This window comes from Rattus norvegicus, chromosome 9 (genome assembly GCF_036323735.1).
Source record: "Rattus norvegicus strain BN/NHsdMcwi chromosome 9, GRCr8, whole genome shotgun sequence".
NCBI classification, from domain to species: domain Eukaryota; kingdom Metazoa; phylum Chordata; class Mammalia; order Rodentia; family Muridae; genus Rattus; species Rattus norvegicus.
The window spans coordinates 70,532,052-70,548,478 of NC_086027.1; the positions used below are offsets into that span (position 1 = coordinate 70,532,052).

A 16,427-nucleotide genomic window follows, 5' to 3' on the forward strand; every position below is an offset into this window, starting at 1 on the left:
CTCAGCTAAGCTAGTTCTCTTGTGGCTCCAGAGGGAGCTGCAAAAGTTCTGCCCTTGGTCAGTCCCACCTTTCAATTCCTCAGTACTAAGGATATTTTAGAAGGTGTGGCAAAAAGCACCTGCTCTGGAGCTTCCCTTGAACCTTGCTCCAGCTCTCATTTTAAGGGAGTTGCTCAGCCAGTTTCCGATCTATTCCAAGTGTGCTTTATGAGATCCGGTTTCAATTCCCCTGTGGTAGCTCCCAGATCCCGTTACAATTCCCGGAGCTCCCTGTAGGTGTGAAGGAGAGACAGAACCAAGTGCTGGTTACAGGCTACCCAAGGTCTAGTTACACGAGGCAACCCCGGTGGCCCGGGGCAACACCTTGGAGCTTTCTGTGGCCAGCGAGCGCCGCGGCCCCTTTAAGAGCCGGGCCCAGGCTGGCCCGCGGACCGAGGGAGCCCAGAGCGCCGCGCGCGTCGGAGGAGTTGGGAGCCGGCGCAAAAGTTTCCTCCCAACTCCGGCCCCGCGCGCCGCCGCCGCCGCCCACTCCAGCCCGGGGCCTGGGGCCGGCCCTGCCACAGTCGCCAGGGCCACCGCCAGAGGCAGGGCCGGGCCGGGCCGGGCCGCGCCCGCAGTTTCACTTTGGCGCGTGGAGCCTCTGACTGCACCCGGCCGACCCTCCGCGTCCCCGCGTCTCCGCGCCCGTGTTCCCGCCCTCGGCCTCCCGTGGGGCTGCAGGGGAGCAGCCGTGGGTCCGGGCCCCGGAGGCACGCGCCAGACAGCGTCGTATCCGCCTCAGGTCCCCGGACTGAGGGGCTGCGCCCGGGGGGCAGGCACCTGTTCGGCCCGGCCCCGCGCGGGAGCCGGGGGCCAGGATGAAAGTGACAGTGTGCTTCGGGAGGACCGGCATCGTGGTGCCCTGCAAGGACGGCCAGCTGCGCGTCAGCGAGCTCACCCAGCAGGCGCTGCAGCGGTACCTGAAGACCCGGGACCAGGTAAGGGACGCTGCAGGGGGCGAGCATAGGGCGCGACTGCCCGGGGGGGCTCACTTTATAAGTGTCCTAGGCCACGCACCTGCCGGGCGCCCTGGACCAGGTGGCGCTTTTTTTATGGGGTTCAGATCACTCCCAGCGGCTGCTGAGCGCTGCCTGCAGCCACAAGTTTTGCAGGCTGCTAATTTCAGGGACCCAAGTAGCCCTGTCTTGCCATTGAGAGTCATGAGAAGAAATGGCGGCATCCCGCTCACTTGAGGGGTCCTTACACCTCCGCCCTCTGAGGCCTACTCCGAAGTTCACACACCCAGTCTGTTCTGTAAGGTAGCCCCAGGTGTTTGAGTAGCAGGGCTCCAGAACCTACTTGAGAGGACACTGTGATGTTACCCGTACTGCTCACCTGAAGTGTGATTTCTGACCCTCTAAGTCCCGCCCTAAGGAGGCTCCTTGGAGTTAGAGCATTGATTGGCTCAAGAAACACCTCCAAAGTTATAGCTATTGGCGCTTTTAGAGTTCTTAGCTTGATGGGAGGTCTCCCAGTGACCTGGGCAGGAGGAGGTCCTGTGGGGATGCTACTCTTATAAGAGCTAGTGCCCTGGGGTGTTTTCAGTTGCATGCCACAGTTTCTGTGAGTCATAGCCAATGAGAATAGTTGAATTGGGTTCTGGGTTACTCCCAAAATGAGGATGACCCACTGTTTTGCTCAAGTTAGACATAGGTAAAAGTCAAAAGCTAGCATACAAAACAAATGGCAGGACTCCAGCACTCTTGTCAGGTGTCTGGGTGACTTGTGCGAGTTCTGCTTTCTTTTATGGAACCTCTAAATGAATGCTCAGGAAAGCGCCTTTAGACTTGTTTCAGTTCTTACATGGCCTGTTTGGTATGCTTCAACTCAACTTCCCCTCGAACAGATAAGCCACCAACTTGTTCGCATAATGATTATTGTAAACTATAGTCAAGAAGTCGGTCCAATCTCGAGATGAAAAACTGTAATTTTTTATTGGATTTTTTAAAATTTACATTTCAAATGTTATTACCTTTTTCGGTTCCTCGGACATAAGCCCCCATCCCCTCCTCCTCCCCTTCGTCTATAAGGGTGTTCCCCTCCCCAACCACCCTACCCTTCACACCCCTTCCCCGACATTCTTCCGCACTGGGGGGGGTCCAGCCTTGACAGGACCAGACTTCTTGCATTGGTGCCCAGCAAGGACATCCTCTGCTACATATGCAGTTGGAGCCCTGGGTCAGTCCATGTATAGTCTTTGGGTAGTGGTTTAGTTCCTGGAAGCTCTGGTTGGTTGGCATTGTTGTTCTTATGGGGTTGCAAGCCCCTTCAGCTCTTTCAATCCTTTCTCTAATTCCTGCAACGGGGATCTTGTTCTCAGTTCAATGGTTTGCTGCTAGCATTCGCCTCTATATTTGACATGTTCTGGCTGTGCCTCTCAGGAGACGTCTATATCAGGCTCCTGTCAGCACGCACTTCTTAGCTTCATCAATCTTATCTAGTTTTGGTGGTTGTATATATATGGGCTGTATACCCATGTGGGGCAGGTTTTGAATGGCCATTCCTTCAGTCTCTGCTCCAAACTTTGCCTCCATATACCCTCCTATGAATATTTTTGTTCTGCCTTTTATCTTTTGTTTTATTTTTTGGAGCTGGGGACCGAACCCAGGGCCTTGCGCTTCCTAGGTAAGCGCTCTACCACTGAGCTAAATCCCCAGCCCCTGTTCTGCCTTTTAAGAAGGAGTGAAACATTCACACTTTGGTCGTCCTTCTTCTTGATCCTCATGTGATCTGTGTATTGTATCTTGGGTAATTCGAGCTTTTGGGCTAATACCCACTTATCAGTGAGTGCATACCCATGTGTGTTCTTCTGTGACTGGGTTTCCTCACTCAGGATGATATTTTCTAGTTCCATCCATTTACCTATAAATTTCATGAAGTCATTGTTTTTGATAGCTGAGTAGTACTCCATTGTGTAGATGTACTACATTTTCTGTATCCATTCCTCTGTTGAGGGCATCTGGGTTCTGTCCCGCTTCTGGCTATTATAAATAAGGCTGCTATGAACATAGTGTAGCATGTGTCTTTGTTGTATGTTGGAGTATGTTTTGGGTATATGCCCAGGAGAGGTCTAGCTGTGTCTTTAGGTAGTAGAATGTCCAATTTTCTGAGGAACCTCCAGACTGATTTCCAGAATGGCTGTACCAGTCTGCAACCCCACCAACAATGGAGGAGTGTTCCTCTTTCTCCACATCCTCGCCAGCATTTGCTGTCACCTGAGTTTTTGATCTTAGCCATTCTGACTGGTGTGAGGTGGAATCTCAGGGTTGTTTAGATTTGCATTTCCCTGATGACTAAGGATGTTGGACATTTCTTTAGCTGCTTCTCAGCCATTCGATATTCCTCTGCTGAGAATTCTTTGTTTAGCTCCGTACCCCATTTTTAATAGGCTTATTTGGCTTTCTGGAGTCTAACTTCTTGAGTTCTTTGTATATTTTGGATTTTAGCCCTCTATCAGATGTAGGATTAGTAAAGATCCTTTCCCAATCTGTTGGTTGCCAAGAAAAACTGTAATTTTAATGTCACATATGTTATCCAAAGCATAGAATTCACTTTTCTTTTTCCAAGAACATAGTTTAAAATTTTACATCACATATACTCATTTAATATGTGTATGGAGGTTGCACATATACTGCGGTACATACGTGGAGGTCAGAGAGTGACTTGCCCAGCTTGGTGCCATGTGGATGAAGAGCTTGGTGGCAAGAACCATTACCCACTGAGTCGTTTTGCCACCCCCAAAGTATTTAATTTAGAGGTTTAAGGAATACCTTTAATTTCTATACATCACTTAAGAGTTAGTGTAGAGAAAAAAGACCTTTGATAGTCAAGAATTGGCGGTTAGAGAGAGTTACTCCTTAGATCGTGTTCTTCATGATGTTGAAGTAGGGAAAGATTTAAGATGCACATAAATTGAGGTACGGATCTGACCCAACAAGGGTTTTGTTTAGCTTTGTTTTCTCCTATTGCTATATCGGTGTACTATTTATTTCGTGCGGTTCAGTTAAAAGTTGGGATTTGACCAAATAAACAGTTACCTTTGAAATCATATTTCATTGACGTATGGAAATCGATTAAGGTTAGCAGTGACAATGTAATCTACACAAATTATTAAAGTAGATTTCATGGAAGAAGTGTTTACTGAGATGATAAATTTACCTTTTAACTCATTAGCAATCATGTATGTCCTCAAATCTTATACATTGAGAAATTTACCGTAAGTGTAGAAATGTGTTGTACAGAGGTAATCTACAAGCATATAAATAATCATTAAAAAATAGCCACTGATCTTTAATGGATTGTAGTTAGACCTTAAAAAGTGTTAAAAAGCCATCACTACTCTGAACTCGAAGCATAACTTGTATCATAGAACTCAATGCATTTACTTCGATTACAGGTTACTGCTATTTTGGGATATTACATTTTTTCTGTGTTTGCATTTATATATTAGTAAATGTGACATTTAAAGGTCACCCAAAGCTTATGAAATCTCTTTCTCATTTTTGAGTTTTAAAATTTCAATTTACGTGGAAAATGATGTTTTTCTCTCCTCTAAATATTCTTCTTTCATTTTAAGGAATAATATAAGAATAAAGCATAGCTAATAATTAGTGGTCAAAGTATAACTTGAAATGTCAAGAAACACTGAAAAATTCCATGCATTTATCCATTGGATTAAAAAAAAATAGGGGAGAAAGAACAGTGATATCAAAATACAACTGTATAACAATTTGTGATGGATTCACTTTCTGTAAGCCAGAAGGAGAGATTTAAAGGGCTCATTTTATTTTTCTGGATAGCATTGCTTAAGCCCTGTTCCAATAATGATGACAGCTACTGAGTACATACCATGATTACTCCATGCACTGTGCTAGTAGCTTTCTATATGTTGTGTGACTTCTTACCTCAATATCAAGGGCTACACTTCCCTATTTTCCCAATAGACACAAATGGCATAGAGAGTGCTAGTGAACTGTGGAGTTGCGCTTGAACCCAGGGGCTATATTTCTTGGTTCTTACTCTAAGCCATTAACCCACATAGCCTCCTGTCTTACTGTGTACTCACCTTTTCCAGTTTGTTTCTATGAGATTTCTTTTAGTTAGCTGCTATAACAAGGCATCAAGAATTTTGTTTTTCTTATAGAGCACGGGACCCAGGGTTTCACGCATGTTAATAGCGTGCTCTACCTCTGAGACACACCCCTAGCTGCAGTGCAGTGTTCACATTCCTCTTCATTGATTCTTTTCTGGAACACGTGCTCCCTATAGGGAGATGTTCTATTTCTGAAGCAAATCCTACTGAGGTTGCAGAGCATCTGCGGAAGATGTTCCTCGGCCTAATGACAAACACAAAATGGGCAAGAGCTTTTACAGATCCAGCCGGAGGAAGAGGCCATGGAAGGGAAACCTGGTGGGAACACCAATGTTTCTTCCCGAGTTCTGAATAATCTAGGCCAGGGATAGGCTTCATGACAGGATGGAAGTTGTAGTTTCTAAGGGCCGAAGGGTGAGTGGAGCCCAAGGAGGCCCTTCTAGATGTTGTACCCAGCATTACAGAAGGGACACCAAAGCAAGCTGGAATTTGTGGTATGCTGGAACCAGCTGAGTCAACATGAGATAAGGCCAGAAGTAGGTGAGATGCTGAAAGAACAGGAGGAGCTTTGGGGAAGGCTTTAATTATGCTCCGAACTCAGAGCCTTGAGTCTCCTATCCCTATTGGGTGACTCCCACTCTGAAGGGGAAATTGATAGAGGGGATAGAATTATGGGATGGCTTATCTTTGGATCCTGGTACTCTATCAGTGTCTTGGGCACTAAATCCAATTTAGTGAAGTAGTTTGTAGAGGTGATTGTCTCCTTAAGCAGTCAAGGTGTGAGTCAGTGAGTAATTAGTTAAATTTATCATCAAAATTACATGTCACAGGTGAATGGATAATTGAACTGTAACCTGTAGGGCTGTCAACCCTGGTTGAATATCACACTGACTTTTACATTTAGCATTTAAAACAAGACAGGTATCTGAATTCCTTTTTCCAAGATTTTAATCAGTTGAATGCTGTGTGGACCTTGGGCCCAGGTATTATGAAGAGCACCCCAATGCCTAGACTAATCTCTCACTAATCTCTTGGAACTGGTGAACTTAAGACACTGTGTTATAGATGTCTGTAGATAACCTTTAATTATAGCAAGGCACCTTTCCTTCTATTTTCACCCAGAACAAATTCTTCTCCTAGAAGTCGCTTGTTATTAAGGTGAATATGTATGCATGTACTTGGTGAGATGGATGAGTTGAAGTGAATAAAAGACTGTAAGACTGTAGAAAAGCGTTGTGAGCAGTGGGATTAAATAGTCAGTTGGATAGTGGGCATGATGGGAGGGTGTTTTTTTAAAGCTGATGTATATATCTCACTGTATGTATGAGCAACCCTTATAAGTCTAGGTAACTTTAACAGGCTTTTCAAAAAGTTTTTCTGTATTTAGACATCTTGAATAATTTGTTCTCCAAGTTAACATTTTCCCAGAACTAGAAAGTTAGATAAGACTAATTCCATCCTCTGATTAATTGAGGCATCAGGATCTAAGTGAATTTATACAATCACAAGATCTACAGAAATATTGTGTGACCAGCTTAGAGGAATAGCTAGAACTCTTGAATTTCTGAACTTTTTTTTTTGCCTTTGATGCCTTTTTGTCTGAATTGGTCTTAGGTTTCTTGGATAAACAGGTTAATCTTAGCCTGAATTTGTAAAGCATTTTCTAATTTGCAGGGTCTGATTTACTTGTGGCTTCTACCTTCTGTTTGGTTCTCTACCTCTCTGATATGTGGGTATGTGATATTCTTTACAGCACCCAGAGAGGCGGTCTCATCATCAGCAAGGCACATGCTCTAAGTGAGTTTGGGTCCTGCCATTGCTGTGACAATGGACTGCAAACTGGGCTGGGCGGGGGGATGTCTATGAAGTTCCTCTTAGGGCTATATTTTCTTATGGTGTAAGAGTTTTGAGATTTCATGGGCAATTCCAGATTTCTGTCTTCTCTTAGAGCAATCCAATAGAGATGCTGACAACACTGGGCTTTGCTTTCTCATTGGGCAGTCACCAGTTAGCAACCAGATACCCCTGTTCTCTTTAGAAGGAATTACTAATGCTCCAGGTTCCCTTTCCACTTAGCCAATTGTAAGGCTCAGTTGTTATTATCATGCTTAAATATTTGTTTTTATTTAAAACTTTGCAGTATATTTTAATTTATTGTATGCCCACACATGTATATGTATGCATATGTATATGCATGGGTGCACATGTACCACTGTATATGTGTGGAAGTCAGAAAACCACGTCCGGGAATTGGTTTTCTCCTTCCATCATGTAGGCACCAGGTATCCAACTGAGGCATGTGGGGTTTTGCCTATGGGCCTTCTCATCCTTAACGTCTTTCTTCCTCATCTTTCTCTATCCCTGATGTCCCTCAGTATCTCAGCATGCACGCATGTGCACGCACGTGTGCGCGCATGCATACACACACACACACACACACACACACACACACACACACACACACCCTAGTGTGTTTAATCCAGAGACTTTCTCATATGGCTTGTTAGCTGGGCTCTGACCCACCACTTAACTTCGTAAGTGCTCATCTAATCACTGTGTGTGTGTGTGTGTGTGTGTGTGTGTGAGAGAGAGAGAGAGAGAGAGAGAGAGAGAGAGAGAGAGAGGGAAGGAGGGAGGGGGAGAGAGAGAGAGAGAGAGAGAGAGATCTACAAACCCAATTTGAAACATCCAGTGCTGAGCTCAGAAGGCTTAAATTAATCAGTGAAATATTCATTCCCAGGCTTTTTGTGCCATAGATCCCCTGTGAGGAACTTGGGTAAATGGTAATATCAGATTTTTATGAGACTGTTTTCCAAAGGGATTGATAGTTAATGTCTCTGAAATCTGTTGGTAATCAGAGCTTCAGGCTTCCTTTGGAAAGTCTAAAGCAGGGTGGTTCAGTAGAAAATTTGGGGGTTGTGAATGTTGTATATTTGTGTCTAATGGGGTTTTCTAGGGCCATATGATTATAAGATATTTACAATGTAGCTAGTGGAACCAGTAAACAGAATTTTACATTTCAATCAGTATTCAATGGCCTCATGTGGCATAACCCAGCAGACAGCTAAGGTTTGAAGACACCGTCTATAGCTCAGAAGGCAAGTGTCTAAACCTTGCTGGCCTTACAGATGTTGCTGCCTCATTCTGATGAGAATTATATCCTTAGGAACGATCTTCATTTGCTTTTGGATGAAGACCTGCATTCTTTATTTCATGTAACAGATAATCCTGGGGCACTAAGAAGTAATGAACAAAACATCTGGATCGTTTTCACTAAAAGTTAGAACTTCCCTGCACTGAATACTCCTATAGCTATTCTTAGTAGGTATTGGCTAGTCTCAATCTCTTGGTCTACACCCTCTCTTCCCTGTTAACCTTAGTTTGCTATAGGACTGAGCTAGAACAACTTCTCCTCTCTGTTTATCCCATGACAAGATCTTCCAGTCACATGGCTCCCGCCTCAGCCTCTGTCTGCCTCTTCGATGTTTTTCACGTGGATGTTGAGTGACATCACACACTGAATGCACACCACAGGCTGAATTCCTGATTCCCTGATCATGTTCATCTCTCGCATAGCCTGACCCAGTTCTTAAAGGGCCATGCCATCATTCCAGCTATGCCAGTCAGGAATTGTCTTCCTCAATAGCTCCTTTTCTGTAATGACCTCTAGCAACCTACCTGTAAGTGGCCAACCTGAAAGTTCTTTTGATTCTGGCATCATAGAATACTTAGAATCTGACCTCTCTTCTCCATCTTTCTTTTAGTACACTGATACTCGCTTTATATTTTTATTTTAATCTCTCTCTCTCTCTCTCTCTCTCTCTCTCTCTCTCTCTCTGTGTGTGTGTGTGTGTGTGTGTGTGTGTGTTTCATCAGGATCCATCCATCTTACCTTTTGAGATAAGGCCTCTTATTGGACTCTGGACCTTGCTGCTCACGCAGGCTGGCTGACCACTGAGCTTCCCTTTCTGCACTGGTATCACAAACATATATCACTGCATATACCTTTTATATATATGGTATATATATATATATGGTATATTTATATATATGGTATATATATGGTATATGGTTTGCTGGAGATCAAACTCATGTTCTCCCGCTTGTGCAGCAAGCAGTTTACCAGCTGAGCTATTGCTCCGCCCTTATTCTTTGTTTGCCTTGTCACTACTATAGCCCCCTCTTCACTCATAAGCTAAGGTGGTCATTTATAATCTTATCAGACTGTGCCGTGGTTTATTCCAGTCTCACCAATGGCTTCCATGTCTCTCAGCCTATAGGTGTCATGTGACCTGGATATCGATGCGGAAGAAATGCACTAGCACAGCAGGTGTGAGATTGCTATTCTCAGAAGACTTGCTTGCAAAGCCGTCCTTTGGCTTACAGCTAGGCCCTTAGATTTGTGGAGGGGTCCGACTATTCACTCCGGAAATGGCTTACTACCTAAGATTATGATCAAACAGCTTGTGCAGAATGCCTTTGTTTTCTAAGTGGGGTATGGGTGCTGGAATTTTCATATATGTTAAGCAGAGGGTGTCTTTATGTCGAGCTCAACAGAGCCTTGAGGAACGAATGTCATTGGTAGGCAGCACTTCATATGTGTGTGGTGGAAACTCATTACTGACGACACGTCATCTCCATTGGAGGATCTCTGCAGCTTGCCCCAGGCTCCTCCTGACTTCTTACCTTTTCTTTTGCTATTTTTTTCTCTTTATTCCTCACTGATAAATCGTAAGTATGTGCATGACAACATGTGGAGTCCAAGTTCTCCTTGTGAATCACAGAACATAGATATGCTGTGGGCTCTGCCATACTCTTGTACGTGCCCATCTCCATCCTCTACTCTCCATCCAGTTCTTACTCTGCCCCAGCTTCTCCGATCTTTTCACATATTGTCAAGCATTCTAGACAGACTGCCACCTCAGGTGCTGCTTTCTCTGAAATATTTGTCTGCTTTCATATTCTTTCCATTTTACATGTCTCCTGAAGGCCTTCTTGACTCTCTCATTCATAATTATAACCCTTCCAAGCCCCCCTTTTTCCCTTTGTGTCTATACAAAAAACCTTATCCCTTTCTATCACTCTACTTACCAAATATACTATCCACTTGCAATGGAATATTCAGTTTAATAAATAAAAAAACACTTGTTTATTTCATTCACTGCTGACCCTCCTGTCTCCTAGAAGAATGTGAGGTACATTCAAGCTGTTTGTAAATTCTGTTTGATTTCTGTTTTATCATGTATCCATTGTTATCCATTGTGGTTACCTCCTCCTTTATTGCCAATGCCCAAATACTCTAAAACGTAGCTTGGTAGAGTAAGAATTTGGACCAAGCATATAATAAAGCTTTGGTGTGGTTGTTTTCTAGGTCTTGGATATTTAGGAGTGAGTCTTCATTCATGTACTTACATGCTTTGGCTAAGTAGACTGACTAGCTGGCGGCATCACCTGCCTGGCTGTGTATGTCTTAGGCCTTGGTTCTTGCTACACATAGAGTTTCTTCTTTTTTCTATGTAGTTCTTTTTAGTACCCGATTTTTCTTACAAGTTTCTTCATATGATCTATATAGCAAAATAGCAACTAAAGGCTGCAGAGAAAACAATAGGTGAAAGCAATAGGGTACTCATAAAGCTTCAATAGGCATATTCTTGCTTACTTTTTTCTTTTATTGGATATTGGAAAGGGGTTATTTACATTTCAACCCTTTTCCTGGTTTCCCCTCTGGAAAGCCCCATCAGATTCCCCCACCCCCTGCCTCCATGAGGTTGCTCCCCCACCCACCCACCCACACACCTACTCCCTCCTGCCTCCCCACCCTGGCATTCCCCTACACTGGGGTATCTAGCCTTCATAGGACCAAGGGCTACTCCTCCTCCCATTGATACTGGACAAGGCCATCCTCTTCTACATATGCGTCTGGAGCTATGGGTTGCTTCATGTGTACTCTTTGGTTGGTGGTTTAGTCCCTGGGAGCTTGGGGTGTCCCCCTTCTTAGTCCAATGTTTGGCTGCAACCATCCACCTCTGTATTTGTCAGGCTCTGGCAGAGCCTCTCAGGAGACAGCTGTCAGGCTCCTGCCAGCATGAACTTCTTAGCTTCTTCAATATTGTCTGGGTTGGTATGTATATGGGCTGGATCCCCCAGGTGGTGCAGTCTCTGGATGGCCTTTCCTTCAGTCTCTGCTCCACATTTTGTCTCCATATTTCCTCCTGTGAGTGTTTTGTTCCCCCTTCTAAGAAGTACTGAAGCATCCATATAGTCTTACTTCTATACTCCATTAATTAAAACAAACCATAGGTCCAGCCTCAAATCAAGAGAGAATTGCATCAGGAGCTAAATACTAGCATATATGTTCTACCAGACTGTGGCCACGCTATATGGTGATGGAGATGTGAGGATCAACTGGTCTTTCTGCTTTTATCAAATTTGCAGCCAGATTTGTTTGCTGAGGAACAATATAGTTGAATGGTCTTCAGAAGGGAAGATATTGAAGATGCTTGGAAGGATGAGGAGGAGGCCACAAAGTGATTGAGTAGTTATGAAAAGTTGAGGGAAGGCCATGGAAGAAGTTTATTGCAAACATTAACTAGGTCATGTTGTGAAAGACCTTGGGGACTGCCCTGAGGGATTTTAATGGTTTCAGTTACTCTTCTATATTAGAACTTTAATCATATTTTACTCAATCTAATCAGTCTAAACTGCTTGTTTGAGCTTAAAGTGTGGCACTGTGATGCTTCATTTTGGCAGTGGACTTGATACATTATAGAGTCACCTGTGAAGAGTTAGACTCAATGAAGGATTATGTAGACTAGTTTAGTCCTTGGGCATATCTGTGGGGAATTATCTTGATTATGTTAATCGAAGTTGGAAGAACTGTTCCGAGTGGGGAGGTGGGCACCATTGTCTGGAAGGTATCCTAGACTGTATAGTCATAGAGAAAGTGAGCTGAGTACAGGTGCACAGGCATTAATTCCTTGCTCTCTGCACTTAGCTTCCCCTGCAACGACGGTCTATAGCTTGATATTGGGACCTGAATAAACCCTTCATCCCTTACGTTATTTTGTCAGGGTATTTTTTTTTCTTTCTAAGATTTATTCATTCATTATATATGAGTACATTGTCGCTATCTTCAGACCCACATCAGACCCCATGGCAGATAGTTGTGAGCCACAATGTGGTTGCCGGGACTTGAACTCAGGACCTTTGGAAGAGCAGTCAGTGCTCTTAACCACTGAGCCATCTCTCCAGCCCCCTGTCAGGGTATGTTTTAGAAAACAGAAATGAGTTAAATATCCATGGTAAGAGTGTCTCACATGGTTTATTACATAGGTTTTTACACTTGCCCTAGCTAAGCTATTCTCAACAAGGCCATCAAGACCTGGTGACTAAAACTCAGGTAACTTTTAGTTCCTATTGATGATGCTCCACCCCTTCAGACTCCACCTTAATTGTCTAGGATTTTGGAAATTTAGTTTAGCCTTCATAGATACGCACCTTCTTGCATGCTGGTGCCCACAAAGGTTGTTCTCAGTCTCACTTACACCATTACTTTACCTCATCACAAATATACACTTCTAGCGCTGAGGTCATTTTAGACCTAGCACCTCCTTGCCTCTAGACTTCGATGTGTGTGCCACATTCAGTAGAAATCCATCCTCGTCTCTAGGAATCTGCCCGCTGCCGTTTTGCTTTATCCTGCTGTTCTACACATGGTTCCACAGTCTACCTGCTTGTACTCTTCAGAGACCTTGAAATCCTTCATTTCATGATGAATTAAGCTCTTTCATCGAATATCACATGTTAACTGATTGCCATGCTCCTTTATAGCGTGTCCCTTGAATTTGCTTTCTCTACCACCCCATCTCACATTTCTTCTGTGGTTAATAACCACAGACCGTTAACCCTTCCCTCTATCTCTAGCCGCTCCTAACCCCTCTAATCGTTCTCCACTGAGGACTCTATTGTACCAAGTTAATGACCTCAGCAGTTCTGTGAGCAGTATTCAAAGGCTCTCTACTTTTCAGTGAAAACCCCCAATAAATACTATCCTGAAGGATGGGGCGTGTCTCCAGCTTCTTCTTTTCTAGGACCCCTTCCTGCTGTTTTCCCCTTTGCTGTCCCATGTCTGAGTTTGTAGAACTTAGCATATTTATGATTTAATTTACTAAAGTACCTCTTCCATTACACTTATTATTAGTTATGGTCTGCTAAGAAATGAGAAATCTCAGAATCAGAGCAAGTTATGTCACCAGGGATTCTCCTCCTGGGTGAAAGGATATGGGTGCCGGCTCACACAGTCCCTACCCGCTACTGCTTTGCTTTCCAGAGTTCCCCACAGAGCCTCCACCAGGTGCCAAGCGGTGAACACAGTGTCTGGAAACATGCTTGGAGGCTTGAGGCTTGGCCTTGTAGTAGCAGACCTCACTTCTACTGGGGACACTGGCTGTGCCTGGGTACTGGGTCTGAGGGACCTCCTGTGCGTGTCTATAGTTGGGTAGCTAGGCATGCTGTGCATATGCCTGTAGCCTTTTCGTTCTTCTTGCTCTCTTGTGGGCTAGACGAGAACAGGGAGTGTGTCTTGTTTATTTTCCTGTCCCTACATTTAGCACAGTTTCTGATGCATAGAGTGGATACTAAAAAAATCCTTACTAAATTATACCAATCTTTACATTTCTTTCTTTCATAAAAGTGAGGGTGACCTTGTCGTCAGCACAGTGTTTATAAGTTGGAAATTGTTATACGTGGTAGCATTTTTTTCTGACGTCTAAATGCAACTTTTCTCTTGATTATCTTCAAATGCCTCATCATATCCACATTTGCCGCAGGCAGTCGTTTACTGGCCCATTATGTCTGTTGCACTGATTGTCTTAAATAACAGCTTCACACTCTGACAGGTTGACTCACTCCTCAGAGTTTTGAGACTGAGTGCTCTGCAGTTCTGATTTCCAGTGAAGCAACATCATAATGATTTTTCTTCACAAACACAGGTGCAATGCAATCTCATATTTGAGCAATGTTTGATTTTCAGCATTGTATCGATTAATTTCACGTTGATTTTTTGGAACGATGCTGAATTTCATCAGTTTTGAGGGTTTATCTTTAACAGACTTGATATCCCTGTCTTGGGGGTTGCTAAAATTAGGTCTGTCTCCTGTTGCTGGGCTCAGCCAGCTTTCTGATTGCAGGACTCTCACTTTGTATTGCGCTATGATGCAATTGCAGGGTATCAAGAGACAGGCGGGTTAGAAAGGTTTTACTGTCAATTTGGTCCCTATCAGATTCAGTGCCAAGTATTGTTCGGATAAGAAGAGCCAATGTTGCTCCTTTTTATTTTTCCTTCCAGGTGAGGGTATTAAACTCACATGGTGGTCTGGGACCAACTTAGTGTTGACAGAAGGGTCCCTTCAAGTCTTGGCTTATCTCTCGGCAAGACGAGAGGAGCCATGCTCAGAGCTGCCTCATTGCATGGTTTGGAGAACGAAAGGCTGCAGGGAATCCAGCCATAGATTTCTGATGCTTATATTGATATGACGGATATATTATTGTCATTATTCTTTCATAGAAGCATGAACTGTAGAAATGGTGACCTCTAAACAGTAATGGGAGCTGGCCTGCTTCTGCTGAGGACTGGAGAGTTACAGGATCCCTACCTTTAGAACGAAGGGAAAGAACTGTCATCTCTTCAACCTGTACCCTATAAAGGCTTTGTACTCATGAGGCCTCTGTCGGGCCTCCATGTAGGAGATGCTCAGTGACAGCCATTCATAGCAACCCAGAAGTCAGTTTGGTGGGCTGGGGAAGGCAAGAGCGAACAACATTGGCTCACACAGACATATTCTGTGCTTGAGATATAGGTTGGTACAAGCCCTGGAAAGGTAATGGAAAGGAAGGCCAGAGCCAGGAGTGCTCTGTGTGATTTAGGGGCTGGAAGGCAGGTGAGCAGAGGGAACTTGGCTTTGGGCAAAGGAAATAGGGAGCTGAGCATTTTTGGCTTTGGGAATCTAAGGACTTGGAGAGATGATGAATACTTGGGCAGGGGAACAAAATGGGAAGAGCACAGGAGGCCATCTCCTCTGTTCCAGGGAGCTGGGATTTGTTTTCCTTTTGGAGATGGCATGTCACTGTAGCCCAGGCTGGCTTTGAAGTCATGACTGTCTTCCTGCCTCAGCCTCCTGGGTGCTGAGAGTACAAGTGTGTTACCTCCTGAAGAGGTGGGAATTTTTTTTTTTTGAAGAGGTAGAAGTGAAGGGGGCATTTTCTTAGGTTGCTTGTCTGAGGGAGTAGTAAGCCAGGCAGTACACAGCCATGTGTCCTTTGTTGCGACCTGCTGAAGAGGAATCAAGCCTTCTGTGGTGGATGGTGATCTCTTTGACTTACTTTTCTGTACTGATAGCTCTGGATTTGAGGAAGGAGCTGGCACTGAAGAGAGAAGGAAAAGGGGGAGGGGGAAGACTGAATCAGGTCTGGCCTTGGGAGTGGAGCTGGGTAGAAGGGATGAGGTGAGCAAATGAGATTTGATACTCAAAAGGAAGTGTGGAGTTCTTTGCTTGTGGTCAGGGCAGCATGTGTGGACCTGGAAAGGAAGCAGTCTGAGCTTTGCACACTCAGAATTCAAAGACTTTCAGTGTGTGCACCTGAGCTGTAACCCCTGCGGCTGGAGGCTCGTAGATAAGAACGATGTGGTTGGTGCCCTTAAGGAGCCCCCTGTGTTGGGGGAAGGGAGAAGGTAAAGGGTTTATGAGAGCCAGGCTGAGATTGTAAATCATAGGTTCATAAAAATGCCAGTCTTGTGTGTTTTTGTTTGGTACTGCATTAGAGCTTTACTTCGAGGTTGAGATTTGAGTACAGATGTAGGAAAAAGCAAAGTGGTATCCAGAAACAAAAGTTACTAGACAAAGTTACTAGATATATAAACTGTTTTGGTGGCCTTCAGACTCTAGTCTCAGTGCCTGGAAAGCCTGGTCCCCACCCTTCTCCAGTCCTAGCTACAGCACAGGGGCTAGACAGCCTGAACCCTTGTCCTTTGACTTTTTACTGGGGTCAGCTATTGAAGAGGATCCAGCAGAATAACAAAGGTCAGGATTCCCCCTCCCTGCCAGGTCACCAGGGATGAGCCTGTCCTTTTCTTAAAGGCCATACATAGTTCATGTCAGGTCACTCATTCACAGCTTGTCCCCTATGTATCATCTGTGTTCATGGACGTCCTTGGGTCCTAGACAATGGCAAGGGCTTACCACTATTCTGCACACTATCCCGTGATAATTTCTGTGATCTCTGGCAAACCTTTGTAAAT

At 44.4% G+C, this 16,427-nt stretch overlaps 1 protein-coding gene across 2 annotated transcripts in view; it reads left to right on the forward strand.

Annotated features, from left to right (window-relative positions):
* Window positions 1-306: 306 nt before the first annotated feature.
* Window positions 307-16,427, forward strand: part of Pard3b (par-3 family cell polarity regulator beta) — a 1,028,687-nt gene continuing 1,012,566 nt past the window's right edge. The window contains exon 1 of one of the 2 annotated variants that reach the window (XM_039083322.2): window positions 307-977. In XM_039083322.2, coding sequence (XP_038939250.1) covers window positions 858-977 — 120 coding nt within the window. In that variant the 5' untranslated portion in view covers window positions 307-857. 2 annotated transcript variants of the gene reach the window in all.